Source organism: Gymnogyps californianus, chromosome 6 (assembly GCF_018139145.2).
Source record: "Gymnogyps californianus isolate 813 chromosome 6, ASM1813914v2, whole genome shotgun sequence".
In the NCBI taxonomy this organism is placed as follows: Eukaryota; Metazoa; Chordata; class Aves; order Accipitriformes; family Cathartidae; genus Gymnogyps; species Gymnogyps californianus.
Genome location: NC_059476.1, coordinates 23,208,121 through 23,227,739, shown reverse-complemented (window position 1 = coordinate 23,227,739; position 19,619 = coordinate 23,208,121). Strand labels below are relative to the sequence as shown.

Below are 19,619 nucleotides of genomic sequence, written 5' to 3'. Positions count from 1 at the left end.
CTAAGCTGCCATTTATGGGTCTTGACAGCTGTAAAAGAAATTGTTTAATGAGACAGCAATATTCAACTTAATTTGATGCCATGTCTGTAAGGAATGCACCAGGAAATAAAAGCCTGCAGCCACACGCTGCAAAACAGGCAACTTTCTGACATAGACAAGAACAGAAATTCCCATGGTAAAAACTTGTTACTGCTGTCATTACAGTCTCTTGTGCCATACTCCTATTCCTATTAGCCACAGACGCAAATGAGAAATATGTTTCACTGCGAACTGAAAATGAGGAGTGACTCCTACAGCAATTTTCAAAAACACCATTGGAAACAATTTCCACTGCTAGGACTCACTGTGTCTCAGAAAAACTGTCCCTTTCTGTCCTAGGTACAAAGTTTTGAATAAAAAGGGCCCAGGATTTGCAGCAGCATTTGACCATGGCAAACACCATATGCTCTGCTATCATCAATATTCACAGGAGTTATAAACAACAAGGTTTGGCTAAGGGCCATGTAAGAGTTGCTTCAAGACAATAAGTCACAGACATGGCTCTGTGTCCTTCACCTCCTCCTCACTCACACACCCCATCTCTGCTGGTCAGGTGCTCATACCATCTTTTTCCTATGTGGACTTTCTGGTGTTTGCTAATGTATTAATACACCCACTACAGTCCTTCCCTTGCAGGGTCACACAGGGGCTTTCTCCCGTTCCTGGCCACTGATCTTAATGAAACTTGCTGGAACTTAATATCTTCGTGGGCTCTATGCTTCTGTCAGTTTGGGTTGCAATTGGACAGCACTCGCAAAACTCAGTAAGGTGGGAAGGAGACATGCATACACTCACAAATCTCTACTGATTGGTCAAAGTAAGCATCGTTCCCTTAGGGGAGCAGATGTCAAGACAGGTCTCGGTAAAGTAAAAGCCTGTTCCCAGCACTGCCTATTTATGGTGAGAGCACAATCAGCCCACAGAGGCACTTAGTGCTCAGTTCAATTACTGCACAAAGACTGCTACTGGGGTGAGGGTGGGTCACAGAGACAAAGGGCTTAAAGAAAACAGACTTAAAAATCCTATTAAGCACCAATTTAAATTTAGAAGGACTCTTGCCATTTTTATCCCTTTTTGGCCCAGCAGTGTTCTGAAGGACCCTGGTTTTCAAGAGACACAGACTCAAAGGCATCCACAATATAAATGGCGGTAATAACTTAATCCTGCTTTTGTGCAAGACAATTCTAACCATTTAGAGTCTAGCAAATGCTGGAAGGGTCCAGCAGATGCCTCAAGGGAAGAAAAATTGTTTGCTTTGGGTATCTGATCCAAAGAAATCTCTGAAGGCTGCAAAGCACCCTTGCCCAGCCACCATCTCCTCCTGCCAGAACAAGCAGCATTTCAGCAAGTTTGACGTGAAGCTTCAGAAACAAAAGCACAAAACAATAGGCTTGGCACTTCCATACAACTGGGGAGTAAGAGAATTAAAAAAGCCCCAAAGACACCTTTAATTTTTGCAACAAAAAGTTCTCAAGAGTGTGAATATTTGCGCTCTGCCTCCCATCCCCTTTACTCATGGTATGTAGTGAAGGAAAGCTCTTGGGAAAGAGCAATAGTGGGATTAACGGAAAAAACTTCAAATAAGGCAGCAAAATGAAGCTGGTCATCCGGTAACTCTCATTCCATATCCAGGATGTAAATAACTATGTTCATTTCACCTCTCTATCCAGTAGGGCTGTCTGATCAGAAAATGGGCTCCATCTGGAAGGATGAGATAGGAGTCAAGGGCAAACAGCCTATAGAGAAATTGGCCAGTTAGTTGGGACAGGAACAGGACTGAAAAATTCTCCATGAAGAACCCAGTCACACAGAATCACAGAGCTGCACAGGCCATGATCTAAAGCACATGCATAAACGGTTAAAAAAATACCCAAGTAATTAAAGATCATGATCTAGAGTTTAAATTTTCCCTTGGCAGAGTTGCTAGGGACTCTGAAGGCAATATTGTGACTCCAAAGCATGAGCTGGACAACCAAGAGATTCAAAGCAGGTTTTAGCATTACCCTCCTTGCATGTGGGTAGATATGCACACACATACATACATGCTGCCTGGGAAGGTTGCAAAACACGTTAACATGGCTTTGGAAGGTCTCTGAGATTATCAGCACTGGGTGAATGCAGTGGGGAGGGGAAAACAGGAGTCCACCATACTTCTCTTCACCCACCTTGCTTTTTCAAATATTTTTCAAGCTTTGCAATGCAGCAGAGCTCACTGCAACTGCCACATATCTCTGCAATAGATCACAGGTCTCCTTCTAGGCTCCACGTATCCCACAGAGCCAATCACAACAACTGAAAATAGTCCTCAGGACATATAACCTTGGATTATCACCTGGAGAATGTGTTCCTAGCATAGTGCATGATGCTGTCGAAGTCATAGGTCTCTCCCAGTGAGTTCACTTCCCCAGCTTCCATCTTTAAAAAGTTGTACTCCTGACCTGTGATGCCAAACACAAAGGGAAAAAACCAAATCACCTCACAAAAAAAAAAAAAAAAAAAAAAAAAAAAAGCCTTCCACCTCTGGGAGCCTGGAATGAAAGAGATATACTCCTACATTCCAACAATTCCAGCTGGACATCCAAAATCTCTATTCACCCAACTATTTTGACCCTTATTCTAAGCAAGGATTAGCAATACTTCTTCTCCATCGCAGCTCACAGACCACTAGGGTTTTCCACAAGTCCAGCAAGAAAGGTTTCCACCCACCCAAAAGCCAGGTGGAATAACCTGAAGTGCTATTTTACCTTGCTGTATGTTCTCTCTGATGATCGTGACATGCTGGTCCCTGTCAGGCCGTGTGTGCTCATGCCAGAAACCCACCACATGACCCAGCTCATGAGCCACAATACCAAACTTGTCACAGTTCTTTCCAATGGATATAGCCTGAGGGCCGCCTCCTCGGCGACCCACGTATGAGCAACATCTGGAAAAGAAAATCCACAAGCCCATGCAGCACATGAGTGAATTGAGGAAGTCTGAGACATAGGCACAGAGGATGGCATCTGGCAGGGTCCAGGACAAGCCAGCAGTTGCGTAAGTATATATGTACTTACATATATATGTGTGTGTATGTATAAAGAAAACACGTAAGTGCATATCTATGAAAATGCATGTATACACTTAAGTATTATCCCATGAAAAAGAATCCAGAAAGGCTTAGCACCTTCTTCTGAGCAAATACTAAATTATCCTGGCAATCCTTACTGGAAGTGACCAGATGCATCTCTGTGACAGATTCCGCCACATAGCCATTGGTCTATTCTGACCAGAGCTAGACTTACAAAGCCATTTGTCAATGAAAGGGATGTTTGCAACACAGATAGCTGCAGGGAATGTGTGTGCACTTACCCACACGTTCTGTACGTGAACACAATGAAACTCTCTTCATCAGTTCTCTCCACAAACGTTACACAAGTGTGCTTCTCCCAGTGCCTCATCGCTTGCTTAAAGATAGCTCTTTGGGTTCCTGAAAAAGAAATCCAAAAACAGCAAACAGTGAAGGCCTGGCTTTCAGGAAAATCTCTAATGGACTTCATCTGCATAGGGGAACAGTCAATCTTATACCTGTAGACACCTCTAGGAATCTGGGACCCACTTCAAACTATAGCACTAACTTACCCTATCATCCTTTTCTCTCCTTGTGCCTGATGAGTTAATTGCTCTAATTAAACAGGTAGCAAACTTGGTTAAGCACATCAATATTTCTGCATATGAGAAATGTCACCTCACTAGGTAGAGCTCATTCTGGCAGAGCTGCTGGGTGTTCTGATCTGCGCACCAGCTACTCAGTGGCATGCCAAATTTGCACTCATGACAATGTAACATGACTGCACACATCTTTCAAGACCCAGGAACCTCATGAGTGCTACAGATGTTCCTCAAAACTAAGGCAAAGCTGTCCTCAGGTAGTTTATCTTTAAAATTAGAAGCAAAAATTATATAGGAGCTAGAGGCAGTCTCAGGGCAGTGTAAGAAGGTGTAGAGATACACTGCTGCTCTGTGCTCGAACTGAGGGACAGCTCAGGACTTGAACAGAGACACTCGAGAAGTAGGGTATTATGCCTGTCTCACACTAGCAAGAAGACAGGCCACAGAATGTCCCCTCCGCAGGGAGCGGGGTACCTCCAGCAGTCACTCAGCAGCATCCAGAACAGTCATACAGACAGCTGGGAAGCGATGCTCCAGAGCGGTACACAGCCTCAGGAGGCTTCCCTACAGTACTGCCTTTCCAGCATAGCCTCTGGTACACACAGGGCTGCAGAGCAAGCTGCCACTCTCAAGAGGGACTACAGAGTGGAGAAAGGCCAGAAGTACATCAGAAAAACACAAGGAACACAGAGAGGAGCTCCAGGGTGGGATTAAGCTGAGGCAAAACACCAAGCTGAACGCAAGAGAGAACTGTGCTATGGCAAGAGCTGCTTCTTACACAGTCACCCAAATGGAAGGATGGTGTTACCTACTCTGGACCGGTTAGGGCAGTGGGACACACGTAACACAGAGAAGACTCTCTCATCAGACGCTGAGGGATGGGGATGCCTGTTCTCTGACAAATGTGGGGGACAGCTGTGGCTAGCAGGCTACTCAATATCCTGCCAGGTTGCATAAGCCCCTCCCTTTGTAGGAGATGATCAGACCCTTCACTGGGGCCTCACAGACTCCTGGCAGCAGTGTGGGTGCTGGGACAAAGTACATGGGACAAAGTTTCCTGGGAGCCCAAGGGAATAAGGTCTGCTGGATCTAAGTGGGAGATGGCAGAGGTAGCCTGGGGGAGACAGGAAGGAGCTGGCTCCAGTGAGGCACAGAGCATTTGTCATCCATGAGTTAAGGAAACCAATCCCATGGGGAACCACTGAGCTACGGAGAGGTGGCATCAGAGCAAGTTGTCTGTCTGCTTCACATGAGAGACTTGCAAGAGATCTGCTGCACCCCAAGAGACATTTTAATTTGGACAGTGCCCAGGAGATGCCATAGAGATCCTAAAAAGGATACTTCGGAGAGCTCCTCATCCACCATGGGACACAGCTCAGTTCCTCTCCCTCACACACCTACAGGAGACCCTGAAGTTTGGTGCCCAGAAAACAGCAGGTCAGGAAGCAGAGTGCACAGGGAAAGTTCTCTGAGTGAGAATTCAGATAGCAACCCAGGGTACTTCTGCTCCTGCTCTTCCAACAGCAGAGAGGATCCCTGTCTGGAAACACAGGGGGTGAGCACAGCTCACAGGTGCTGGCCCCTGAAGCAATCAAGAAGTGACCGAGTCACCCAATTATTTCTTGGACTCCAAGAGAAGAACCATCTCACTGCACACTTCCTTCTCAGGCTTCCACAGGGCAATTCCTTGTGCAACCATATGCCCACCCTGCCCCAGGAGAGAGGCTCCCAAGGACCCGAGTCATTTGTGGGAAAACTCTGCTCCCGAGATGTCCCACACATTTTGAGACACCCACCCCTGAGCAAACAGGGAGCAATGTTCTCACTACTGACCAGTGAAATTTCCTCCGATCACATAGGGGATGACCCCCCCCGGCCAGATCCTCTCAGCCCTGGATGTGGTTGCCCTGCGCACTCTGGGAGAGGAGTGCGTATCCATCCCAGACTCATCTTTATATTCCTTCCTCTTCGGTCTCCTCGCAAGCGTTGTGTTCTGCCTGCCGTCTGCAAGACAGAGTGGCAACACTGTTTAAATCCTCTTTAGTTCCACGTGCAGCCCTCAGGTAATACCCTGGAGCTTCAGAAAAAGAAAAACAGAAAAAGCAAGATGTTAATCCAAACCAGAAGCCATAGCCAGATTTGCCAGTGATTTGTTTGGGACTCAGAGACAGTTAATCTGTAGTGACCTGGCCCTTCTTGTCTTGAAGCCTCCATATGCACTATGCCAAACCTGTTCTCCCAGAAAGGTGTAAAGGGACAGCCCCCTGTCTCTAGCCACCCACCTTCTCCAACAGCAACTTCACGGATGGGGACACAGTACTTAAACAAGGACAACGGGAGGAGGAGGGTCAAACGAGCCCAGATGCCACTGTGTATTCTCAACCTGCCCTACTCATCCGCAGGGTGATCTCTGCATATCTGCAGAGAAAGATTTGTTCTATCGGGGCTAGCTTCACAACACAACAACTACTCATTCGAGTTGGTCGTGGAAGAGGAGGACAGGCCCCTTAGACTGAAACCTATACTCAAGGCTGAAAAGTATTACATAAAAGTGTTTGTTTTCACATGCTAGATCGGACAGTCTCTGCTGGAGGAGGGATGCTCAGGGTGTAAAACCTGAGGCATTCTATACTTAGCACAAATCTCCATCCATGCTGAATCTCTTCATTTTAATGAAAAGGAGCAAAAATACAAAAGGGAAAGCAGAACATGTGTCTCATTTCTTGCTAAAAAGGCAGAGGAGCCCTGGCTGTGTGGTGCTCAGTGCTGGCCATAAAACCTGCCTGAGGATTCATGCAGGCTTCCAGGCAGACCCTGTACCTTGCCCTGCATCTGTGCTGCTGCAGGTCTACTCAGATACTGGTTATGTCTACACGAGTTGCACTTTTAATGTGGTGTGGGTCTGACCCAGCAGAAAATATCCTCCATTCAGAGCTTCCTGGCTGTTCACCTCCTATTTGCTGTTTCATGGGTGACCCAAATTCTCAAAGCAGACTTAGTCCAGCTGGGCTTTACTAGCATGTGTAAGCACTGCGTAGACACCACTTCTTAGATAAGCTGCCTGTATCGCGCAGCCAACACATCAGCTGGACTTGGGTAAAGGAATAATAGAGTACAGGGGTTGCTACACCTGCAGAGAGTGCTGGCCTAAAGGGTCACACCAAGGGGAACTCCCTTCGCATCTCGAGAGGCAGCACTGCTGGTGGTGGCTCCTCAGTGTTGGTGGACCTCTCTGAAGCTCCAAGAGGAGGGATCTAAGCTCCAGTTGTGGTCTTGCGATTCGTATGGAAAGCAGCAAGACCGGCTACAGCTTTGCTTCCCAAGTCAGGGACATGGGCTGCCGGGTTGTGAATAAGCACAAGCCCCACTGAGACCTTCCTCCAGTGACTAGAGCGGCTGCTGAGAGCCTCTTCTCCCATTCATCCCTCCAGCGGAAGCACCAGTAAGCAAACCACTACTGTCAAGGCTGAGGGGATCAAAACAATGAGAAGGAAATTAAGGCAGTGCAGGGGGATGGAAGAAATGAACTTCAAACCCTCCCTCCTGCTTCACCAGGTCCAGCCCCTCCTGCTGAAGGCTTTGCTCTGAGCTGCAGGACAAAGCTGGGAATTTGCCTTTTGTTCCTCTTCCTCCTGAGCACCTCCCTGGCATGCCGGCTGCACCTGGCATTTCAGAAGCTGCACCATCCCCAAGCCAGTTGCTGAACTCTGGAAGGCAGATGCTCTGAAGTTGAGGGTTTCCCCGATGAAATAAGAACACCCTCGCCTTCTTTGCATACACCTATCCCACAGAGGTACTGCTGTGGCATTACAAGGGCCACAGCTGGAATAAGGGAGAGGGTTTCGAGAGAGATGTATTCTTGTGGATACCTGTCTCCCTGACACAAACTGCTCCTGGGGCTGCCCAAAATCTCTGTGGATTTGCACACAGACAGCTCCTGCCAGCACAGCCAAGTGAGGAGTCATCTGCCCCGCACTCTCCTGCGCCTGGTGCAGTAGGAGCTCTGCACAGAGGACCCTGCATCCACACTTCTGTGCCATCAACGCTTCCATTCCTTGCCAGCAACACACCTTCTTGGGTGAATTCTCCACATCAGTCCTGCAACAGCTCTTGACTACTCCTAATTCTTGCTAAAATTTTCTGCCTTTAACAACTTAAATTTGCAGTGGGTCCTTGGAGAGGCCTGACACACCCTCCTAGCAGGGACTTGGGGAAAGCAGGCAGCAGATGCCATATCACCAGGGGACAGAAGAAATCTGAATAGCATGCTTGAAGAAGCACTGCTTACAGCCACTGCCAAGTTGCATGTATTGAGAGGGTTTCTTCAGTGAAAGATAAAGCCATGCAGCCTTTCTAATGCTTAGTCTACCTGGACATAAACTCTCTTACTTACTTGTACTATTGCTAAGCCTGGGACAACCGAGATCCTTTTTAAAATCCCCCCCTCCCTCCACGATGAACAACACTCCAACATTTCTGCACGCCAGCCGTGGGTGGGAGACTTCTTACACTCCCCACAGCCCAGGCAGCACTCTGCATCTGCGACATGCCATGAAACAGTCCCTGCTGCTCTCTGAAACTCACTCAGGAGTCTCCTAGCCTCATCTGGACAGCAGAGACAGCCCAGCTTTACGCCAACAGCAGCACCAGCCCATTTCTAAGTGGAAACAGGCCGCCAGAAGCACCAACACAGCTTTGCAAGCAGAAGCACTTTCCTCAAGTGTTCTTGCCCACTGCTCCACTGCCTCAGGCTTGCCATCAGCTCAGGAGACATAAGCAGCTCCAATGAGGGAATACAGCACTGGGCTATGAACGCAGCAGCCAGTGCAAACATCTCCCCCCCGGACTGACGTGCTGCATGGTCTCTCTGCCTCAGTGCCTCTGTCTATACATGGGAAACAACAGTCCCTCCTGCACACAGTGGGTTGCAAACATCTTGTATAGAACAGGGCAACCCTGTGGGAATGCCTGTAAGATCACAGGTCTGGACTGATGCTGTAAGCAATACCTTACCTACATGAGTGGGGGAAGCCAACTGCAAAACTTGGCCTGGATGATAGCCCTGCTTCAGGGGAACAGAAGCTTAAACTGGTTTAGCTGAAACATCCCTACAGCAAGGAGCAGCCAGCTAGCATTACACTCTCTGCCTTGGAGTGAAATGTTTTTGCTGTCCTGGTGACAGTCATGGCTACCTGTATGTACTGGGTCTGGCTGGGATGGAGTTAACTTCCTCACAGCAGCCCGTAAGGTACTATGTTTTGCATTTGTGGCTAAAACAGTGCTGATAACACACCAATGTTCAGGCTATTGCTGAAAAGTGCTTGCACAGTGTCAAGGCTTTCTTTTTCTCACTCTGCTGAGCCCTGTCTGCTCCCCAAGCAAGTAGACATGGGATAGGCAAGAAGCTGGGAGAGGATGCAGCTGGGATAGCTGACCCAAATGGCCAAATGGATATCCCATACCATATGTCATCATACTCAGCAATAAAATCTGCGGGGTTTTGTCTCCCAAGTTAGCCATTGCTCAGAAACTGGCTGGGCATCAGTCTGCTTGTGGATGGGGGTGAGCAATTGCCTTTATATCACTTGGTTTTGTTTTTTTTTTCCTCTTTCCTTCACTTATTAAACCTTCTTTATCTCAACCAACGAGTCTTCTCACTTTTGCTTTTCCTGCTCTCTCACCTATCCTGCTGGAGGAGTGGGATAGTGACCAAGCAGCTGTGTGGGTGCTTGGCTGCTGGCTGGGGTTAACCCACCACACTATACAAGGCAAACCCACCGTTGCAGAGAGTCCACCAACAGCAACAAATGCAGACGCCTGGGCAGGGCTGGTCTCCTAGGCACGGAGGCACACACATGTACACAGGACAAAACGTGGTTTTACAGGGGATAAAAAAGTAAATAAAAGATACCCAAAGGTCTGGGTGGGGTACCACATTACCCTTTTTAACTGCTTTGTTACTACGATCGGTTGAAGTGGCGTTCTCACTTGACACAAGAGGCTGTTCTCCCAGGCCTCCTGCAAAGGAAAAAAGAACAGAGACACATCTCCTGGTGAATCGGCTAGCAGATCTCTGATATGGAAAGGACAGCAGCTATCAGTGATGCCATTTGAGGGTCTGCTGGCCACAGAGACTGGCTGCTTTCCCTGTACAGGGAGCAGGGCCTAAGAGCCTGATAAAGCTGGGCTCTTTTCCTGGATTTGTTCCTAGCCTACAGTGACACCTTGCAACTCATTACCATCCTGTGCCTTAGTTTCCCCATATACTGAATAGGCAGAAAGTCTCTTCTAGGGAAGGCTAATTCCATGGAGATTTACTGAGAATAGGAGCTATACAAGGAGGATGGTAGCAATAGTAAGTACCACTATTAAATATCAAAAAAGGTACACTGTCAAGGCAAAGAATGATCTACATTCAGACAAATACACTCTTATCAACTCTTATACAACTGGCCTGAATTCAGCTTAATCTGAAAATAAAAGTCCTTCTCTGTGATGCTAATACCCACCCGACTCCACCAGGTTAGGCTGTCCAGCACTCCGAGAGGGCTGAGGGGGCTCAGTGCATCCAGAATCCTCTACCATAAGATGAAGACTCAGGGAGAGATCCTAGCTCCCCAGAAAAGTCACATTGCTAGGGAATAGAGATAGAGACCCCTGTCTATAGCCCCTACTGGTCTTTTGACCATTAAGGTACCACAATACCTGGCAATAGCCCAGTACTTGATTTCAGTTTTACTGATGTATGACATACAAATAGGATCTTCCCTCAATACAGGGTCCACTCTGCCACAGAAAAAGATTTAAAATGTCACCCAGTGCCAGAAACTGATTTAAAACAAACAACGGCTGTTCACACTTCTGCTTCAGAAGACTTCAGAATAGTTCTGCTCACCATAAAGGAAAATACCTACTTTGCAAACCCACCTGTACTGCAGGAAGCAAACTGAAATCTCCCTCCGTTACACAATGTCACCAGTAAAGTCTGATTTCTATAAGCACCGTTATCTCCACCCTGGTACCTACAGTCTTAAGGTCGACAGAAAACCCTCCCAATGAGCAGCAGGTAAGAGCGAATCACAACACAGGAGGAGGACTGAGTTCCACTTCATATTCATCCTTGGCTACTGGACTAGCAAGGTGCCAGACACAGCGAAGTTCTGAATGCTCACAGGTAGCTCATGGATAACCGCTTTAATCAAAGCAGTTTTCAGAGCACTGGAAAGACTCTGAATTACACATCTTCTTTCTTGATTTTGTAACTATATTTTTCTGTTCACAAAATATTTTCTAATCTTTCTTCCTACCACCATGTATTGGGTTTGCATGGCAAGGTTTTGGTAGCGGGGGGGCTACAGGGGTGGCTTCTGTGAGAAGCTGCTAGAAGCTTCCCCTGTGTCCGATAGAGCCAATGCCAGCCGGCTCCAAGAGGGACCTGCTGCTGGCCAAGGCCGAGCCCATCAGCGATGGTGGCAGCACCTCTGGGATAACATATTTGAGAAGAGGGAAAAAGTTACTGCGCAGCAGCAATTGCAGCCGGAGAGAGGAGTGAGAAGATGTGAGAGGAACAACTCTGCAGACACCAAGGTCAGAGAAGAAGGAGGGGGAGGAGGCACTCCATGCACCGGAGCAGAGATTCCCCTGCAGCCCGTGGTGAAGACCATGGTGAGGCAGGCTGTCCCCCTGCAGCCCATGGAGATCCATGGTGGAGCAGATATCCACCTGCAGCCCGTGGAGGACCCCATGCTGGAGCAGGTGGATGCCCAAAGGACGCTGTGACCCTGTGGGAAGCCCGTGCTGGAGCAGGCTCCTGGCAGGACCTGTGGACCCGTGGAGAGAGGAGCCCATGCTGGAGCAGGTTTGCTGGCAGGACTTGTGACCCCACGGGGGACCCACGCTGGAGCAGTCTGTTCCTGAAGGACTGCACCCCGTGGAAGGGACCCACGCTGGAGCGGTTTGTGAAGAACTGCAGCCCGTGGGAAAGACTCACGTTGGAGAAGTTCATGGAAGACTGTCTCCCGTGGGAGGGACCCCACGCTGGAGCAGGGGAAGAGCGTGAGGAGTCCTCCCCCTGAGGAGGAAGGAGCAGCAGAAATAACATGTGATGAACTGACCGCAACCCCCATTCCCCATCCCCATGTGCCACGGGGGGTGGGAGGTAGAGAAAATCAGGAGTAAAGTTAAATGCAGGAAGAAGGGAGGGGTGGGGGAAAGGTGTTTTTAAGATTTGGTTTTATTTCTCATTATCCTACTCTGATTTGACTGGTAATAAATTAATTTTTTTCCCTAAGTCGAGTCTGTTTTGCCTGTGATGGTAATTGCTGAGTGATTTCCCTGTCCTTATTTCGACCCATGAGTCTTTCATTACATTTTCTCTCCCCTGTCCAGTTGAGGAGGGGGACTGATAGAGCGGCTTTGGTGGGGACCTGGTGTCCAGCCAGGGTTAACCCACCACACACCATCATCTTCAACTTTTTCTAAAATGCACGTTTCTAAACTAACTCACTCTCCCAATACTAGTTAGCAAAGCAAAAATAACCCAAACAAACCTCAGAGAGGCTAAAAATTTCAAAAAGGGTAAAGAAGCAGAGGTATATTCACAATGTTGGTTTTCTGTGGTATTTTTCAGTTTCTTAAAAATGTCTAAATGAATAAAAAGTTCAGAGTGCTTAATGATTTTGCACCCTACCCAGGGATCTACTGATTGTTCCACCAAGGGGGTGGGGGGAAAGGATGGAATCTCCAACCTGAGGTGCACCAAACCGTGTACTTGAAAGGCTCTTAAGGCTTGTTTAGACGTCTCTTGCCCGAGTGCAAAAAAATACACATGAATTTCTAAAAATCAGCATCTGGACATTCCCATAGGTGCAAATCTTCACAGTTTAAACCAGAATTCTACAAGGAAGGGGCTTGGGACATTTCACACTGTTTCAGCATACCTGCTCCAGCCTCTCACTACACTGGTTACCTGAGCTATGCCAAATACAATCTTCCAGGAACCATTTGAAGTTCCTGGGTTAGCTTTCAAATTTTCACCGTCTCTTAAAAGCATGTTGACCAACAATCATACAGTCTTGAGATCTGAATTCTATGTAGTACCAGCAGCTGCTGAACGTGGGGAGGGATGAAGCACTAAGAGATCATCGAGCAGCAAGAGGCCCTTCAGGACAGGGACAGTAGAAGAAAAATGCAGTGAAAGGCACAGAAAAATGGTTGAAAAATTGGGGAGGGAGAAGAGAAGAACCAGGCCCTTCTTTCTATAGCTGTCTGTCTTACAGGTTTCCTGGGCCTTCCATTTTGCAAGGTCCAACTTGGGAACACCACAGAAGCCAGAGAGCAACTATAGAGAGTATAGAAACCTGGCCATCAAGCCACTGAACAGTCACAGACCCAACATGGAAAACACACCAGCATCCCTTTGGCAGGAAAGCTCTCCATGGTGACTGTAGTAGGAAGGAGAACTCAAAAATGGTGCCTAGGGTGAGAGAGCACAACACATGAGACAGCAAGATGTATAACAGATAAATAAAACTGGCATGGACTACATTCACAGCTGTAAGAAGGTGGTGCTGATACCACCACTGTTGTCCCCCTCCCTCCTTCCCCATCTTGGTATCGTGGGTCCCCTGTGAGCAGAAGGGAGGCTGAATGAGCTGATCCCTGCAGAGGTATTAGCAACAGCAAGTTTCGACAGTCTTGGTGGCAAGGTAAAGCACGAAGAGCATGGTCAACCACCATATGCAGAAAGGGAGATATTGCTAGTCATACAGCACTGCTGGATGCCATGTGGACACTTCCAAGAGGGATGTCCCACTTTCAAGACAGCTGGATGTCCTCCAGCCCCTGAACCAGTCTTGCTTTGCCAGCTGGAAAACTCTTCTTTTTGCTCTGGAGCTGGCTTCTTGCAAATCCTTCTCCAGCCCCTCCAAGGGGGCAAGGACAGGGGAAAAGGTACATCTCTGACACCTTGGAGGAGGGCTGAGAGGATGGTATCAAATTCTACCTCTCTGACATTATACTACTATAACTAATTAGAATATCAGGAAAGGGATGATGAAAGACAGCAACAAAATGAACTAGAGGAAAATAAAATACCCAGACTCTCAGCTGACTATAGGTTAAAGCTTCCTGGTCCAAGAGACACACTAAATCAGGGGATTGTCTCCCAAAGGAAGTGCCATAGTTTAACAGAGCTTGACTGGACAAAAGCCACTAGATGTGTGAACAGGAACAAGCCTGATTCAACAAGATGGATTGCTCTGAACTCTATCACTCTTTTCCAGCCTCAATGTCCCATCCTAAGATTTCCCTTTGTTTTCTTTCATACCCAGTCCTTGTCACTTCCTTAAGTCCAAGCTCAACAAAAGTTCCTCTTCTCAGTTGAATTTTACATCCCCAGGACTTCTCGCCCCCCCCAAAGTATGCTATTCTTCACACAATATCCCATTTCATTTAAAGGAAACCCCAACCAGCCATTCATCACCAGAATTATTAAGGCATGTGGTCTTTGCTGAAGCAAAGGATAATTTTGTATTTCTAAATAAATGCAGCTTGCTTCCAGTCACAAACAGATTGCTTCTTAATTGAACTTGGGAGGTGAATTATATGGTGAATTAGGAAAAAAGAACAACTCTGTATTTAGTGAATTGTTCCCCTAAGAGGGAGCTGTATGGGATTGAATTGCAAATGATGGCACCAAACCCTACAGCCGGGCCCCCTCTCCTGCACCCGAGCTGCTGACCTCTGCTGTGCTGCAGTGTCATTTGCGCAGACTACTTTTCCAAGCTGTGAGCACATTCTTTCCCAGAGATCAGTGCAAGCCTTGGTTTCTTATGCAAAGGAGATGTTTGAATAAACTAGTGTGACTAATGAAATCTACAACATCTTTGCATATTTTGTCTCATTGTAGCCGATGAAAAGGGAGAGCACTACACAATGGCCAGATATGGGTGTGCAGATATACCGGATATTTTCAAACACTACTAATCTCACTAGTACAGACAGGGAGCAGCCATACCCTTCTCCCCCACAAGAGTGTTTTTGAATCATACATGAGAATTTTGGAAGATCTTGTTCCGATTCACTTGAGCTTTTGGACGTTTCCTATCCTTATGATACCTAAACATATCCCAAAGATTAAAGTGACTTGACAGACAGTCCTCTCTTCTGACTCTTCCTGAGAGAAGGCTAATGTAGGATCCTAGCAAAACAAAGATAAGTAACTGACGTGCCATAATCAATAAATAAGGAAGCCAAGAAATGCACCTTGCATCTGGAAGCAGCTGCACATAAGGTTGCAGGCAATGTGCAGGTCCTGTTGCCCCCTCAACACGTTCCTGAAATTGTACCTCTCTGTTGGACTATTCTTTCACATCTGAAAGCAGAGCGGATTCCAGAGTTACTGCTCCAGAGCATGAAATGCCCGCATATGTATTGAAGCCTATTATCATTAGAAACACTGAAGAGGAGAATGGAGATTTTCAGTTTGACACAATGCTCAGTGGAAAGCCAATACAGTAATAAAAAGGCAGGCTTGGTCTACCGCTTACAGTATCCTGTAATGAGATGAGCAAAACAGGATTAACTTTTCTGGTTTTTAATGTATATCCAGCAGTTAACAAGCCCTCCAAGATCACTTTCATCCTCAGTACTTCCCACCTGCTGCTGTACCAGACCAGCCATCACCTTTCTCCAGCCTGACTGTTTAAGCTTTGTCTGCTTCTCCCACAACCAGGGATGATACAGAATTTGTTAGGTCATGCCTCCATGCAAGGAACTGTACTAGATCTCCTAAGCTCTTTTAACTCCCACATTTTTGTGATTCAACCCTTTCTAACAATTTGTCCTGCTTAACAGCTACAACCCCAGCAGGACACTGCTGGACTCCCTAACTAGATAACTTAGTTTCTGTGCATGACCTGGCAGAGAACACACAAGAGATTCTCTGCCCAGGCTGGGAATATTTCATCTTCTACCTACAGCACACTTGCACAACAACTCGTTTTTCTGTTTCCCACAGACCAGCACTGCCAAGGGAGCTTGGCTGACTGAAAGAAATGTCCAGTAGCTTAAATGCACCATAAATCTGAGATAAATCCACCACGTTTGCAACCCTGGCTGAAGAACAGGTGCCTAAATTGTTTGCAGGAACTAGAGAAGCAGCCTGAGATGGTAGGTAAGGGTCCAGCAAAGTAGAAAGCAGCAGGCTGCAGCATTGTTGGGAAGAAAGCAGTTTCTCCCACTCTTCCAAAAGAGGAAAATGACAATCCAATTTTGTTAAAAGAAGTCCAAGTTGTTCAGCTGGAACCAAAATAAAAGACAGCACATTAAGAGAGAGAGAGCGCGCACAAAGCATGCCATCAAAACTGTACTGTTTGTGGTTCCCTTGTACCACTAGCACAGGATAAAAGATGTGTAATCTGAGGAAAGAGCAGGAAGCAGACTCCATTCAGTACCTATATTTCCCACAAGAGAGTGTGGGACTAGGAGAAGTAGTAATATATTGGACCTGAAAATTTGTCTTTGACAAGATGCAACTTAGGGTTGAAGGTATTTATTGCTGTGCATGTTCTGCTTTTGTTCTTTTAAGCCCAGGTAGTCTGAACCACCAAAGAGGGGGCAATCAGACTCCTTATTAAATAAAGCTTCTGTGCTTGCTTCCACTTGATTACAAACCATGAGGGGCTTCTTGTCTGAAAAAGGAGAGGAAAGCCAGGCAAAGCAGCTAAGCAGCCCGCTGGTGAATTGGGACACACGTAGTGGGCCTAGATGTACCCATCACCCTCCTATTGAGTCCCTCTAAGACCTCAAAGCCGCTTGAGAGGCAGCTGACTTCTAAAACATTTTAACACCACCTGTCTTCTAGCTTTTATCTGAAAACACTACTCTGGGGCAAGATGAGTTACCCAACTGAAAGCAAAGGAGAAACATCAGTCTATCCTGAGATACATCAAGCTTCATTTTCAGACAACGCCTATCTAGAATTTTAGTCTAAAACCCAACTACTGTCAATAGGAATTGTAGGTGTCTGAAAAGTTGCAGTTTGAGAACACAAAATGTTCCCACATGGGAAGTTGGATGGGATGAAGCTTGCAACATCTCCCTTTTTTCCAAAGTGGAAAAGTTCCCATTAAAATCAAAACCTCCCACTTTCAGAGCAGTTTCAAGCCAGGATAATTTTTCCTTTCCAGACCAATGAAGACTCTCTCCACATTGAGTGGCTCTCCTCTTCCTTCCCTGGTTGCTGCCCACACAGGGGAAGGGCTCCATAGCTGAACTTGGAAGGCAGCTACCACGACTATGTTCATCACCTCTGTTGAGGACAAAGGAGTCCCCAGTGAGTGCTGAGGACTTTGCCAGGTTCTCCTATTTTTCTGATTTAGCAGAGAATAACTTGACTGTACACATAATTATCTGGTCTCAGGTGGATCAAACCGCAGCAAGACTTTTTCTAATACGTCTTACTGTGGAGGAAAGGCCATTTCAGAGCTGGGTCACGACCAAGGAAAAAAAGCATCATAAAATACATTTTAAAAATGATTAACAATTTCACCTCCCCTGCCTACGCCTTAAACCACCTCACTTTCATAGTCTCATTCAATATATATGCTAGTCACATGCCACAGCTTAGAGACTGGATTTCAAACAGAGGCTACAATGAAGCCTCAACAAAACCAAGAAGTGCAGGTAACATGAAACACTTGTCACTGTTCAGAGCTTCAGTTCTGGTGAACTCTGTCATATTATGACCATCAGAGAAGCTTCTGGAAGAACAGGATAAGTCAAACTTGATGTTACATGCTGCTTTTTAACTTCCTCATTAACCAGTGGTCAAGAACTTTTTAGCATAGAAAAAACACTTTATTGCACTGGATTTTCTAGCCACAGAGAAAGTGATCATTTTATTAAAACAAGCTCTGCTGGGAAAACGCATTCAGAATGTGGAACAGATGTTTCCCAGAGCTGGTGGACAGTCTATAGCAAAAACCTTTCATAAACCCCCAGGCCCTGGAGATCTGAGCAAATGATTTGAGATAGATCCTTCAGCATTTCCTGTCAGTGGAATAGCTGGAGTTCCCTCAATTTACTTAAAGAAAAATAAATTAAAGAGAAGAATTCCGAACCCCAAATTCCCTGCAGGAATCTGTTTTTCATATTCAGAGTAAGCTGACTAGCTGCAGTAACTCAGGAGAGTCCCAGGGTCCAGAGGCTTGACAAGCAGATGTGTCATCTCCACATCAGCTCTGCGAATGCTTGTGCAGGGTGAGGACACTGGCCTCCCAGGGAAGTTCACGAGAAGAGGAAGGTGAACACAGCTAAGGAAACGCAGGGCTGCCACAAACATGAGCTGCAAAGCACTCAATGCACCAAGCCCTTCTGCTGGCCATCCATGTTTGGAGTGGCATGGCAGGCAGAGCAGAAGTGTAGGCAGCACCGTTCCCCAACACTGTGTTTTCCCTGGGCACTCCCTGCTGTTCAAGTGGCAGCATCACTTCTATACTGTCATGCATCTTCTTTTTAAAGAAGGCATTGCAAGAAACAGGACAGCCTGACCCAATCTCTCCACCAACCTTTCAACTGAGAGTCAATGCTTAAGGGGAGCAATGCTCTCTGGAGACAAGGAAGGACTGAGAAGACTGGAAGGGGCCTTTTCCTGCAGGCTGTAAAAACCACCTCTGTTCCCTGGGGTAAAAAGACAGACAGATGAGAGGGAAAAGAAAGAAAAAAGTTACCTACAACTTGTGTCATGTCACTGATTTCTTCCAGTAAGAAAGAGTCCTGCAAGTCCCTGGCTTACAGTGCTTTTACTGAGGCAAGTGAAAATTAAAAGCTAAAGTGAGTACACAAGTGCTTTGGTCTCTGCTGTATGGCCAGGTCCCCCCACACAGTGCAACTTCTCCCCTCCCAGCACTTCAAAGCAATAATGTGTAGCACCAACTACCCCCCCACCCCGTTGGACTTAATTTCTTGTCAAACTGATGGATCAAGACCTATTTCTAACAGGTATCTGCCTCTCCACCACATTCCTCTCGATTCACAATAATCCTCCTTCCCTGTCTCTCCTTTGAAAAGAAAGAAAAACAGAAGTGAACTTGCAGGTGATAAGGAAACTGTAAGAGCTGACTTGGGTTCACCCATTACTGTTCCAGCAGGCAGTACAAACCCTCCTGGCCCCCCTCTGCTAACATCCCTTCCCCTCTGACCTGCACAGTCTAATTGCTTCAGCTTCAGTCTACTCTGAGCCCCTTTGGGCACTGCCATGCACAGCTCCCTGCGCTGCCTTGCAGCATCCCCCTGCCCCGTTCCAGCTGTGGGCTCCCAGTCAGAGCCTGGGGCTCTCCACAGCCCGGCAAGACCGCTCCTCCCACTCAGCCTTCCTAATCCTTTTGTTTTCCCCCTACCTTGTTTATACTGGATAAAAATTAACTCAAAATGAAAACGCTACACTGGAAGCTAAATTATGTTTGAATGCAATTAAAACTCCTTCCATGGAGAGTGTGTGGTGCCAGCAGAGAGACCTTTCTTCCAGCTTGCTTTCTGCCTGGATGTTCAGACACTCCCAATCCTGGAGCTTCTTGGAGAGTTTTTGGTGCCTTCTTATCCCTCAGGAGCCTGCACCATGTTTAACAGACAGTTGAGCACCCTAAGTAGATACAGCCGAGACACTCCGTCTACTTGGTTACCTACCAGCTTCAACACAGCTCATTTAAAGTACACCCCAAAATGACTGCCAACAGCAGGGAAACTGAGGCATGAGCCAGCACTGAGGCAGAAGGACAAGTGGGGCTTGAAAAGCTTTGGGAGCACAAGCCAAACGTGGCCACTGCTGGGTAGCCTTAGGCCATCTCCAGCCCCAAGGTCCTGGCTCCTTGGTGAAACAGATGCCCAAATCATTTGCAGTCATTAAAGAAGCTGCGGGGGAGCTGAGGGGG

General features: G+C 47.0%; 1 protein-coding gene across 1 annotated transcript in view; it reads right to left on the bottom strand.

Moving 5' to 3' along the window:
• The window catches only part of TLL2 (tolloid like 2), a 99,794-nt gene that overhangs the window by 33,243 nt on the left and 46,932 nt on the right, over positions 1-19,619 (bottom strand). The window contains exons 3-7 of the mRNA XM_050898751.1: positions 9,628-9,705; positions 5,521-5,691; positions 3,388-3,505; positions 2,784-2,962; positions 2,372-2,477 (exon numbers count right to left, since the gene is read on the bottom strand). Of these exons, the coding sequence (XP_050754708.1) occupies positions 2,372-2,477; positions 2,784-2,962; positions 3,388-3,505; positions 5,521-5,691; positions 9,628-9,705 (652 nt within the window). The remainder of the gene's footprint in view (positions 1-2,371; positions 2,478-2,783; positions 2,963-3,387; positions 3,506-5,520; positions 5,692-9,627; positions 9,706-19,619) is intronic.